This window comes from Sycon ciliatum, chromosome 3 (assembly GCF_964019385.1).
Source record: "Sycon ciliatum chromosome 3, ocSycCili1.1, whole genome shotgun sequence".
NCBI lineage: Eukaryota > Metazoa > Porifera > Calcarea > Leucosolenida > Sycettidae > Sycon > Sycon ciliatum.
The window spans coordinates 4,041,355-4,054,059 of NC_088645.1; the positions used below are offsets into that span (position 1 = coordinate 4,041,355).

Sequence of the window (12,705 nt, forward strand, 5' to 3'; positions counted from 1 at the left end):
GATTTGATCACTTTATGGACAGGGATAAGTTCAGCTAGTGTGGGTGAATCATGATATTGATTTACTGCAGAAACACGAGGAAGAATGTCAGTATGGATACTCCTGTTGTCCGTTTGGCTGCGATGTAAAGACACCTCGACCACGGGTAAGCTAAGAACAACACTGATTTGGTGAGGAAATGTGTATGCCGCTATACTGTAAATCAACACTTATACTTCCTCCGCGTCATCGAAATTGTCGCAATTTAATATTTTAATTGTCTCTTTCCCTCAAAACCAGTTCATATTTTATGACTTGGGGCTCCCCGCGTGCTAGTTTGTACGTGAAGTGTGTGGGTACAGTGAGGGCTGCGTCCCACCCGCCTGTGTGGATTCACAGGAAGTGTGAGTTACGAAGTCTGAAGAAAACGTTGAACGGTCTCTGCTTGGATGACGACTACACCATAGCTCAGTGGTTAGAGCATCGCTGGCTACAAGCGAGGGTCCCTGGTTCGAGTCCTGGTGGTGACAGTCAATTTTTTCTTCAGACTTTTCCCGTTTGTCTCTTTCCCTCAAAACCAGTTCATAATTTAATTTTTGATAATTATAAAACGGGGTATTTACTCACCAGCAGTCATACCACAGGTAAGGAATCGGATATAGGCGATAGTCATCAGTATAGGGTGGCGGCAAAGTTCTATTATCTGTTATTGGAAGCTCAAATTTTGAACTAGACACAATTTCTTCGCTGATGTCGCTGCGATGGTACATTCGACTTGCTGACATCAGTCAGCCTGCACTTTTCTTGTGCTTATAGCCATTCACTCAAAGCCTCTTCACTGTTTTGCCTTAGCTGGGGTGAGAGTGACTTCGTGGAACAAGCCGCAGCGCTTGGAGAAACATTGAGGGGTCAGCAAACTAAATGCATGCAAGAGCGATAAAATGTGTCGCTCTGTCTGAGACACTCAGTACATGATTGTACGTGCAAGAGCCGTGTAGACTCTACGTGTAGTGCTGGTGATGTGTAGACTCTACGTGTAGTGCTGGTGATGTGTAGACTCTACGTGTAGTGCTGGAGATGTGTAGACTCTACGTGTAGTGCTGGTGATGTGTAGACTCTACGTGTAGTGCTGGTGATGTGTAGACTCTACGTGTAGTGCTGGTGATGTGTAGACTCTACGTGTAGTGCTGGTGATGTGTAGACTCTACGTGTAGTGCTGGTGATGTGTAGACTCTACGTGTAGTGCTGGTGATGCACGCGCAGGTGTCGTATGCAGTGATGCTGAAAAAGACAGTATGCCACTGATAAAAAAAGTTCATTTCAACATCGAGGTGATTCCGCCGACGGTAATCAACCGACCTCGCAACGATCGTGTATTCTTACTTTGTTGGCGGTGAAGTAGAAATCGTCCAGAGCTAGTAGCCGATAAGCATAGCAGCTCTTGTCCTGTGGAGAAAGTCAAAACGTTTAAGATGAGGGGCGACCAACTTACAACCTACCTGGAAATTTTCTCGGAACGATATTTTTGCGGCCATTGACATCAGCGACGACGAGGCCTTCATCTCCACGTTAAACTCCCAGTCCAACTGTTCTGGAACGTTACTCTCGCCTTCAGACTATCATACTGTGTAATAATTTTTGTATGGTTTAGCTTATTGAGTTGTCAGTAACAAGTGACACGTCACCAGTCAAACTGCGACAATTTCGATGATGCGGAGGAAGTATTCTCACTTATTTTCGGCATGGGAATTGGGGGGATTTTTGGTGTTAAATTTGTTGCGGCTGTTATTTCAGTTTTGCAAGGTTCAGTGTGACAGTGTAGAGAGGCAGCAGCAGAATAGGCTGACATTTTAACCTCTTTAGCACGACGCTACCTGAAGGCGCCCCATGTCAACACATGTAAAGGTCGCATTTTCCCATGAAAGTACTAGCTGTTAAAGGTCGATAACCTTACCTTCCCATGGACGAATTCCACGATCTTGAGCTTCCTGGAAAGGTCTGGATACGAGAAACAAACTGGTGTCAAACCCAGCTCGGAGCGAAACCAAAACCCGTGCTACAGTCTAGCAAACTTCATGCACACGCTCGACAGACTTGAGCACGGCTAAGACTAACCGAGCTCAAATATTCAGCTCCCTTTTCGGTCTCCTTGCTCGTATGGAGCTCAATTTATTTGTTGGGATTCAAGGGATCCACTAGCATCATTCGAATCTTGTTTCCATGGCAGCAGGTAGTGCAAACATGATCCACAATAGGGCTTGAAAGTGATGACGTCAAAAACGGCCAGGGAGTAGTAAGTTGACATCAGATTTCTATTTTGGATCCACTAAGGTGTGACTTTGCTATTGCCTAAGTATGTGGGTGCATAGCAACCCACTCATGTCGCATACAGGTGTGACTTTAATTTCGGCACCAGTTGTCATCCCGCCCTCATTAGCCAAATCCGTCAGTTTCACTGGCTACATCACCTTGCTGTGAGTAAGACCACTTGAAATGTGCTTGGATCCATACAAAAACTGAATCCAAGTGCATCCAGTTTTTGATTTTTTGAAGTTGTTGCTATGCTGTGACGTAGCAAATTCAAGCCCTATGGAAAATACGCGTTCTGCGGACTGCGCAAAAAAATCGAGTTGAAATTTGCCGTGTCGAGTCACATATCTCAACAACCGGTAGTCTTCTCGCTCCACATATACTGGCATACACAGAGACATAGACAGCAATAGCGACAACACACAAAGTGAAGGGTAGTTGGCCGCAGCCAGATGTGACTGAAGGGTAGTTGGCCGCAGCCAGATGTGAACCGGATAACGAGTGAGGTATGGAAGCAAGCAAGGACTGAGAACAGAGTGTCTCAGAAAGAATAGTCGTGCCAGTGGATAGCAGAAATAGGCCATGATGCAGAACCACTTGGGACCGTCAGATTAATTTTCCTGGACCGAGCCAGCCGGGAAAAAACCCTCGCGCCGACGGACGCATTTGTGAGGGAAAAAACCGGGTGTATATCCCCAATGGCGATTAGGCATCATGTAGGCATGGCAAGCACATCACGGCAAACAGTGATAAAAAGCATTGATAATATGCACAGAAATAAAGGGTGGGAGGGCAGGGACACTGGTGAGACTCAAAACTGACTGAAGAAGTCAGGAAAAGAAGCGACAACAAAGAACACACCAGATGCCATATTTGCAACTGAAAAATATTTCGCGAGAAATCATTTCTCGCCTATCTCGCTGCGCTCGGCCGGCGAGAAATACAACGTTTCTATCGCCAGCTGAGAGTTTTCTCTTGCAGATACATGTTTCGATTGTGAGAATCGACCAAGTATTGAGTGAGTTACGATAGTTTGAACAAGTCACTATGGACTCAACACGGACCCCACGACTATGAGATGCAGGTTCACTGTACAGTGTACAGCGCGCGTCGTACTAGTACGACTGTCGTGGGGCATGCAACTCATGTGCGTCGTACTAGTACGACGGTCGTGGGGCATGCAACTCAAGTGCGTCGTACTAGTACGACGGTCGTGGGGCATGCAACTCATGTGCGTCGTACTAGTACGACACTCGCGCTAAAGAGGTTAATGTGTCAAAATATGTTTAAGGCCTGGGAGGCTGATATTTAAATGCACCGAAACTTTGTATACTTACGTTAGATGGTGGTGGACGGGTAGTAGGGTGGTAGTGGTATTGCCAAGAGTTGTGTGTGTAGAGGGAGGAGGGGGGAGGGGGGAGGGTGGAGGCGAGCTGGGTGGGGGCGGGGGTAATTGACAAGTACATGTAATGTGTCTGGTGGAGGGGGGGGGGAGTGGGAGTGTTGGTAATGGATGCATGCGTGCGTCCAGGAAGGGGGGGGGGGGTGTTGGCAAGAGTTCTGTGTGTAGGGGGAGGGGGGAGGAGGGGGTGGGGATAATTGTCAAGTACTGTCATGAACATGGAAATCCGATCGCACGTCTAGCGGCCCTAGGGCGCAGGCCATGCAGCTGTGGATAGACAGTACACACATAAATGTAGTGCGCTGGTCACATCGGATCAACAATACATGTGTACAGCATACAACGACGTTCTGTACGCACTGAGGGCTCCGGCCCCGGTCAATCAACTGAATACAACAACAATCTGTACACACTGAGGGCACCGGCCCCTGTCAATCAATTGAATACCACGACGTTCTGTACACACTGAGGGCACCGACCCGGTCAATCAACTGAATACAACGACGTTCTGTGCACGCTGAGGGCACCGGCCCCGGTCAATCAACTGAATACAACCAAAGTTCTGTACGCACTGAGGGCACTGGCACCGGTCAATCAACTGAATACAACGACGTTCTGTACGCACTGAGGGCACCGACCCCGGTCAATCAACTGAATACAACGACGTTCTGTACGCACTGAGGGCACAGACCCCGGTCGACCAACTGAATACAACGACGTTCTATACGCGCAGAGGGAACCGGCCCCGGTCACTCAACTGAATACAATGACGTTTTGTACGCACTGAGGGCACCGGCCCCGGTCAATCAACTGAATACAACGACGTTCTGTACGCACTGAGGGCACCGGCCCCGGTCATTCAACTGAATACAACCATAGTTCTGCACGCACGGAGGGCACCGGCCTCGGTCAATCAACTGAATATAACGACGTTCTGTACGCACTGAGGGCACCGGCCCCGGTCAATCAACTGAACACAACCAAAGTTCTGTACGCACTGAGGGCACCGGCCTCGGTCAATCAACTGAATACAACGACGTTCCGTACGTGTAGATGGGCAACACTACAACAATGCAAGTCTGGAGGTAGCCATTGCAGGCTTCGTCTTCAAGCTCTGCGAGTTCTCTACTGCAAGCATGCACGCATGCGCACACTATACATATGTACATGATTACATCACTACATCTCCCCCTTCAAATAAAAAAAAAGAAGAAGAAGAAGAAATCAAAATAAAGGAACAAAGTGAAGAAGGAAAAGCCAATTAATTAAAGAGAAAAAACAAAAAAGAAGAAAAGGAAAAAACCGAAGCGAATGCGCATGCCATGCGCCAGTCATTAAAAACTGCAAATCACTGAGAAAAACAAAACAAAACACAACCACGCTACATACTACCGACAAGCGGCTGTGAACGAGGAAGAAAACAAAACCAAAAAATGTTCAGCACAAAAAAAAACGGTAAAATGGTCTCTACGTGTCCATGGACACACTGTCCCGCAGCAGCAGCAGCAGTCATCCATAAGCCGCTCTGGCCTTCTCTGTAAGGGTTACCTGACGGCCAGAACGGGTTTTCATGCCATCATGAAATCGCTTGGGAGACTCACTGGCTGGTGAGCTGGTCTGATCCCTGCAGACATCGCTAGGAGAAACTGGACGAGGCGAAGAACACGCGGGTGAGGCGTCAGCAAGTGCAGAACGGGTGAAAGGGGCCTCAGCTTCCGTTGACGCTGGCACCAATGGCTCACTACCTGTCGCCGATTGTGGTGCGGCCGGGCTAGTTGGAACCGGAACACTAACAGGAGGCGTGGACAGCGGTGACTTGGGTACGGAGGCAACAAACTCAGGCCAATCAGACGATGCAGCAGCAGGTGAGACCAATTCTCTGACATGTTGGCGGTTACGAAGCAGAATCCGGACACCGTCGGTTACTCCCACTTGCCTCCCGTACTGCTCCACCACGGTCCACGGCTTGGCTGGATCATTGTATCCGTCATGGAGGATCACCCGCTTGCCCGCCTGCAGATGTGGCAAGGCCTTCACTCCACGACGAGCGTCATGATCACGTGCCATTGTGGCCTTGGCTCTCAGCTGGATGCTGGGGTTGACAATGCGAGGAGGGATCATGGTAGGAACTCTGCTACGCAATGGGCGAGAGAACAGAGCCTCGTTTGGAGAGGTTCCCAACATGCGGTGTCGGGAATGTCGGACGTCGAACAGAACCTGGTTCAGTCGTCGACGGAAAGGTAAATGAGGCTTCAGTGCCACCATTCTTTCCTTGACGAGACGATGGAGTCGTTCCACCATGCCATTGGAACGTGGATAACGTGGGCTGGAGCGGATGTGACGAATGCCCAGCCGCTGCAAGAAGGTGGTCATCTGCTCCGACACAAACTGTGGCCCGTTATCCGAAACCAGCACAGACGGTAGACCGAATAGGGCAAACACTTCATCTAGCTCGTCCACGATAGCTGTAGTGGTTGTAGAGGACAGAACCTTGAGGATAGGGTACCGGGAGCCATAATCAATGAGGGAGAGAACAGAGTGGCCCTCAATAGATACCAGGTCGATTGCCAGTTTCTCCCACACGCCTTCAATCTCAGTGGGGAGAAGATCTTGCGGACTGTTTGTGCGACGTCGCCAACACTCGGAGCAACGTTCCACATACAGACTAGCGTCCTTGGTGAGCCCTGGCCACCAAACCCTCTGCCGGAGGGAATCTTGAAAGGCTTCCTGGCCCGGGTGTCCTTCATGCGCTAATGCCATGACGGAATGGCGTAGCCCTTCTGGTATCACAACACGTGCCGACAATAGCAACACACCGTCAGCTGCAGTGAGTTGATCTCTGACGAGATAGTACGGCTGCTCAGCGGGCGAGGCATCGCGCCAGGATGAGGTGAGCACACGCTGCAGGACACTGTGGAGCGTTGCGTCGTCTTGAGTGGCACGGCGGATCTCCTCAAGGTTGACTGGTGCTGCCTCAAGAACCATGTTGACGTACTCATTCAATGACCGGGACTCAGCTGGAGACGAGACAGTGGTCTTCAGCGGAGCACGAGACAAGGCGTCAACGCACAACAGTTGCTTTCCTGGGATGTGCTTGAGTGAGTACGAATACGGCATCAGAGAGACTAGCCAACGCTGGAGACGTGGTGGGACGTCATCGAACGGCTTCTGAACTATATGGAGCAGTGGTCTGTGATCCGTGAAGACGTCCACATCCCGGCCCAGAACGTACTGGCGGAAACGAGTTAGAGCGAATACCACACCCAACATTTCACGCTCCATCTGCGAATAGCGTGTCTCCACATCAGTCAATGATCGGCTGGCACAAGTGACTGGCACCCACTGGCCCTTGTCGTCGTGCTGCCAGAGGATAGCGCCCAAACCTTGAGGCGAAGCATCGCAGCTGACAGCCGTACGAACATCTGGAGATGGGCGGAAGTACGCCAATGTCTGCAGAGATGAAGCGACTGCCTGCTTTACTGCGTTGAATGCCGCAATCAGGCTCTCAGTAGCTACAAATGGCTCTGGCTGCTTGACGATCGAACGAAGTGGCTCAGTTACTTGAGACAGCTGAGGAACAAACTTGCCCAGATAGGTGACCATCCCGAGAAAACGCTGAACGTCGGCGAGGCACGTGGGCTCCGACAGTTCACTGATAGCTTGAAGCTTGCATGTGTCGGGTTGAACACCTTGCTTCGTCAGGACATGGCCGAGATACTTGACACATGTCAGTCGAGTGCGACACTTGCCCCAGTTGAGGCAGAGATTAGCAGCTTTGAGTCGTTCCAAAACGCTAGCGAGCCGTGCATCGTGTTCCGCCCGGTTGCGACCATACACCAAGACGTCATCTATATAGACAACAACACCAGGCAAACCCGAAAGGAGATCAGTTACAACACGCTGAAATATCTCGGGAGCACAGGATATGCCAAATGGCAGTCGTTTGAAACGATAGAGACCACAGTGTGTGGTAAACGTGGTAAGCGGTCGGGATTGGTCGTCAAGCAAGAGCTGGTGAAAACCAGACTCTGCGTCCAAAACCGAGAAAACCTCCGCTCCCGCAAGCTCCGCAGTAATCTCATCAATGGTTGGCAATGAACGTCGCTCTCTAACAATAGACTTGTTCAACTGCCGATAGTCAACACATAAACGCAAGGTGCCGTTTGACTTACGGACTGGGACGATCGGCGATACCCATCCAGACGCTTCCTTAACTGGCTCGATGATATCTGCCTTGACAAGACGATGCAGTTCATGTTCAATGTCGGCCTTGGCGCTGAATGGGGGACGTCGTGCTGGTTGAGCCACCGGCCTAGCTTCAGCATCCACGGAGATGGAAATTGGTGCGGTGTCAACCAAATTGCCAGTGTCCACCAGGTGCGCTGGAACCAACAGCTCAAGTTCAGAGATCACATCCTGGCCGAACAGAATACGATGTTTCCCATGGGGTACAACAAAACAACTACAAGACATGGTACGCGTAGGAGATGCAATGGTTACATCAGCCATGCCTAAAGTTGCAATCTCCCCGCCTGTGTACGCCTTGAGGACACGATTACTGCTGCGGGTAGGCTGGACAATGTCATCGGTGAGAATAGTACGGCTTGCACCGGTATCCAGCAAACCTTCACACTCCTTGCCATCCACCAATAGCGATGCGAGGAACTGGCGGTGTGACCCGGTCTGCTCAGCCATGTACACGGTGTCATAAACCAAATGAGCCTGGTCAGCTAGGTCGGCGGGCTCCTCGTCGACGGCGTTAGCATCTAATCCAGAGCGTTGCGACTGACATACGGCCGCAAAATGTCCGACCTTGCTACAACTGCGACAGCGGATGTTGGCTGCAGGGCAAAACGACTTTCCCTTAGCATGTGTACGGCCACAGTACTTGCAAGAACCAGATACTGTACGTGGCTGTCTGCGTTGCTGTCTGGTCGCACTAACGGCAGCCACTGAGCTGAACTGATTGGCAGGCTCTGCCGGCGGATCATACAGCTTACTCTCCGCATAGGAGGTCTCCAGTGCCACTGCTTTGGTGATGGCATCTGCGAGGGTGAGTCTGGACTCCTTGAGCAACTCGCGACGAACTTCGGGGGATTTCAAACCTGTAACCAACTGGTCTCGCACCTGGGAGTTAACCACGCTGTCCACATCCGTCGCCCCGAACTTACATAAGTCCACTCTCTCTCGTAAACGGCCAACGAAGGTGGAGACGGATTCCTCCGGCCCTTGTTTGAGCTGCCGGAATTTGTGACGTTCTGACGTCGTATTGATGGTGGGACGGAAGTGCGCCAGAACGGCGTCCGTCAGTGCTACGTACTCGTCTCCAGGAGAACCATCATCATTTGCTGGCGGAGAAGGAATAACCAGACCCTTCACAACTTTGCGAACTGAGAGTCCGGCCAAATTCAAAAATAAACGCTTTTTGTCAGCAGCAGTAGAAACATTACAAATTGCTAAGTAGTCATTGACATCCTCGAGCCAAAGCTCAAAATCGGCCCCGATGTCGCCGGCGTAATCGGGTACAAAATCCTTGGGCACTCTGCCCTTCGTTGTCATCTTGACCTGTTCACTGCGCCAATGTAGATGGGCAACACTACAACAATGCAAGTCTGGAGGTAGCCATTGCAGGCTTCGTCTTCAAGCTCTGCGAGTTCTCTACTGCAAGCATGCACGCATGCGCACACTATACATATGTACATGATTACATCACTACATCACGCACTGAGGGCTCCGGCCCCGGTCAATCAACTGAATACCACGACATTCTGTACACACTGAGGGCACCGACCCGGTCAATCAACTGAATACAACGACGTTCTGTACACGCTGAGGGCACCCGCCCCGGTCAATCAACTGAATACAACCAAAGTTCTGTACGCACTGAGGGCACTGGCACCGGTCAATCAACTGAATACAACGACGTTCTGAACGCACTGAGGGCACCGACCCCGGTCAATCAACTGCATACAACGACGTTCTGTACGCACTGAGGGCACCGACCCCGGTCAACCAACTGAATACAACGACGTTCTGTACACGCTGAGGTCACCGGCCCCGGTCAATCAACTGAATACAACCAAAGTTCTGTACGCACTGAGGGCACTGGCACCGGTCAATCAACTGAATACAACAACGTTCTGTACGCACTGAGGGCACCGACCCCGGTCAATCAACTGCACACAACGACGTTCTGTACGGACTGAGGGCACCGACCCCTGTCAACCAACTGAATACAACGACGTTCTATACGCGCAGAGGGAACCGGCCCCGGTCAATCAACTGAATACAACGACGTTCTGTACGCACTGAGGGCACCGGCTCCGGTCAATCAACTGAATACAACGACGTTCTGTACGCACTGAGGGCACCGGCCCCGGTCAATCAACTGAATAAAACCATAGTTCTGCACGCACGGAGGGCACCGGCCTCGGTCAATCAACTGAATACAACGACGTTCTGTACGCACTGAGGGCACCGGCCCCGGTAAATAAACTGAACACAACCAAAGTTCTGTACGCACTGAGGGCACCGGCCTCGGTCAATCAACTCAATACAACGACGTTCCGTACGCACTGAGGGCACCGGCCCCGGTCAATCAACTGAATACAACCAAAGTTCTGTACGCACTGAGGGCACAGGCCCCGGTCAGTCAACTGAATACAACGACGTTCTGTACGCACTGAGGACACCAGCCCCGGTCAATCAACTGAATACAACGACGTTCTGTACGCGCTGAGGGCACCGGCCCCGATCAATCAACTGAATACAACGACGTTCTGTACGCACTGAGGGCACCGGCCCCGGTCAATCAACTGAATACAACCAAAGTTCTGTACGCGCTGAGGGCACCGGCCCCGGTCAATCAACTGAATACAACCATAGTTCTGTACGCGCTGAGGGCACCGGTCCCGGTCAATCAACTGAATACAACGACGTTCTGTACGCACTGAGGGCACCGGCCCCGGTCAATCAACTGAATACAACGAGGTTCTTTACGCACTGAGGGCACCGGTCCCGGTCAATCAACTGAATACAACCAAAGTTCTGTACGCGCTGAGGGCACCGGCCCCGGTCAATCAACTGAATACAACGACATTCTGTACGCACTGAGGGCACCGGCCCCAGTCAATCAACTGAATACAACCAAAGTTCTGTACGTACTGAGGGCACAGGCCCCGGGCAATGAACTGAATACAACGACGTTCTGTACGCACTGAGGGCACCGGCCCCGGTCAATCAACTGAATACAACGACGTTCTATACGCGTTGAGGGCACCGGCCCCGGTCAATCAAATGAATACAACGACGTTCTGTACGCACTGAGGGCACTGGCCCCGGTCAATCAACTGAATACAACGTCGTTCTGTACGCACTGAGGGCACCGACCCCGGTCAATCAACTGAATACAACGACGTTCTGTACGCACTGAGGGCACCGACCACGGTCAATCAACTGAATACAACGACGTTCTGTACGCATTGAGGGCACCGGCCCCGGTCAATCAACTGAATACAACGACGTTCTGTACGCACTGAGGGCACCGGCCCCAGTCAATCAACTGAATACAACCAAAGTTCTGTACGTACTGAGGGCACAGGCCTCGGTCAATCAACTCAATACAACGACGTTCTGTACGCACTGAGGGCACCGGCCCCGGTCAATCAACTGAATACAACCAAAGTTCTGTACGCGCTGAGGGCACCGGACCCGGTCAATCATCTGAATACAACTAAAGTTCTGTACGCGCTGAGGGCACCGGTCCCGGTCAATCAACTGAATACAACGACGTTCTGTAAGCACTTAGGGCAGCGGCCCTGGTCAATCAACTGAATACAACGGCGTTCTGTACGCACTTAGGGCACTGGCCCCGGTCAATCAACTGAATACAATGGCGCTCTGTACGCACTGAGGGCACCGGCCCCGGTCAATCAACTGAATACAATGACGTTCTGTGCGCGCTGAGGGCACCGGTACCGGTCAATCAACTGAATACAGCCAAAGTTCTGTACGCGCTGGGGGCACCGGCCCCGGTCAATCAACTGAATACAAAGACATTCTGTACACACTGAGGGCACCGGCCCCGGTCAATCAACTGGATACAACCAAAGTTCTGTACGCGCTGGTTGCACCCGCCCCGGTCAATCAACTGAATACAACGACGTTCTGTACGCACTGAGGGCACCGGCCCCGGTCAACCAACTGAATACAACAGAAGTTCTGTACGCACTGAGGGCACAGGCCCCGGTTAATCAACTGAATACAACGACGTTCTGTACGCACTGAGGGCACCGGCCCCGGTTATCAACTGAATACAACGATGTTCTGTACGCGCTGAGGGCACCGGCCCCGGTCAATCAACTGAATACAACGACGTTCTGTACGCACTGAGGGCACCGGCCCCGGTCAATCAACTGAATACAAGGTTTTTCTGTTCGCACTGAGGGCACCGGCCCCGGTCAATCAACTGAATACAACCAAAGTTCTGTACGCGCTGAGGGCACTGGCCCCGGTCAATCAACTGAATACAACGACGTTCTGTACGCGCTGAGGGCACCGGCCTCGTTCAATCCACTGAATACAACGACGTTCTGTACGCACTGAGGGAACCGGCCCCGGTCAATCAACTGGATACAATGACGTTCTGTACGCGCTGAATGCACCGGCCCCGGTCAATCAACTGAATACAGCCAAAGTTCTGTACGCGCTGAGGGCACCGGCCCCGTTCAATCAACTGAATACAAAGACAATCTGTACACACTGAGGGCACCGGCCCCGGTCAATCAACTGGATACAACCAAAGTTCTGTACGCACTGAGGGCACAGGCCTCGGTCAATCAACTCAATACAACGACGTTCTGTACGCACTGAGGGCACCGGCCCCGGTCAATCAACTGAATACAACCAAAGTTCTGTACGCGCTGAGGGCACCGGACCCGGTCAATCATCTGAATACAACGACGTTCTGTACGTACTGAGGGCACCGGCGTCGGTCAATCAACTCAATACAACCA

The 12,705-nt window shown here is 51.6% G+C and overlaps 2 protein-coding genes across 5 annotated transcripts in view; one reads left to right on the forward strand and one right to left on the reverse strand.

Annotated features, from left to right (window-relative positions):
- Nucleotides 1-12,705, forward strand: part of LOC135811236 (RING finger protein nhl-1-like) — a 243,889-nt gene that overhangs the window by 34,756 nt on the left and 196,428 nt on the right. For all 4 annotated transcript variants that reach the window (XM_065324435.1, XM_065324434.1, XM_065324437.1 and 1 more), the window contains exon 4: nucleotides 71-145. In XM_065324435.1, coding sequence (XP_065180507.1) covers nucleotides 71-145 — 75 coding nt within the window. The remainder of the gene's footprint in view (nucleotides 1-70; nucleotides 146-12,705) is intronic.
- On the reverse strand, nucleotides 5,201-9,341 carry LOC135813174 (uncharacterized). Its single transcript, XM_065326388.1, has 2 exons — nucleotides 7,864-9,341; nucleotides 5,201-7,539 (listed from the first exon to the last, which is right to left on the reverse strand). Exons 1-2 carry the CDS (start codon nucleotides 9,248-9,250, stop codon nucleotides 5,201-5,203), a joined length of 3,726 nt encoding a protein of 1,241 aa, XP_065182460.1. The 5' UTR covers nucleotides 9,251-9,341.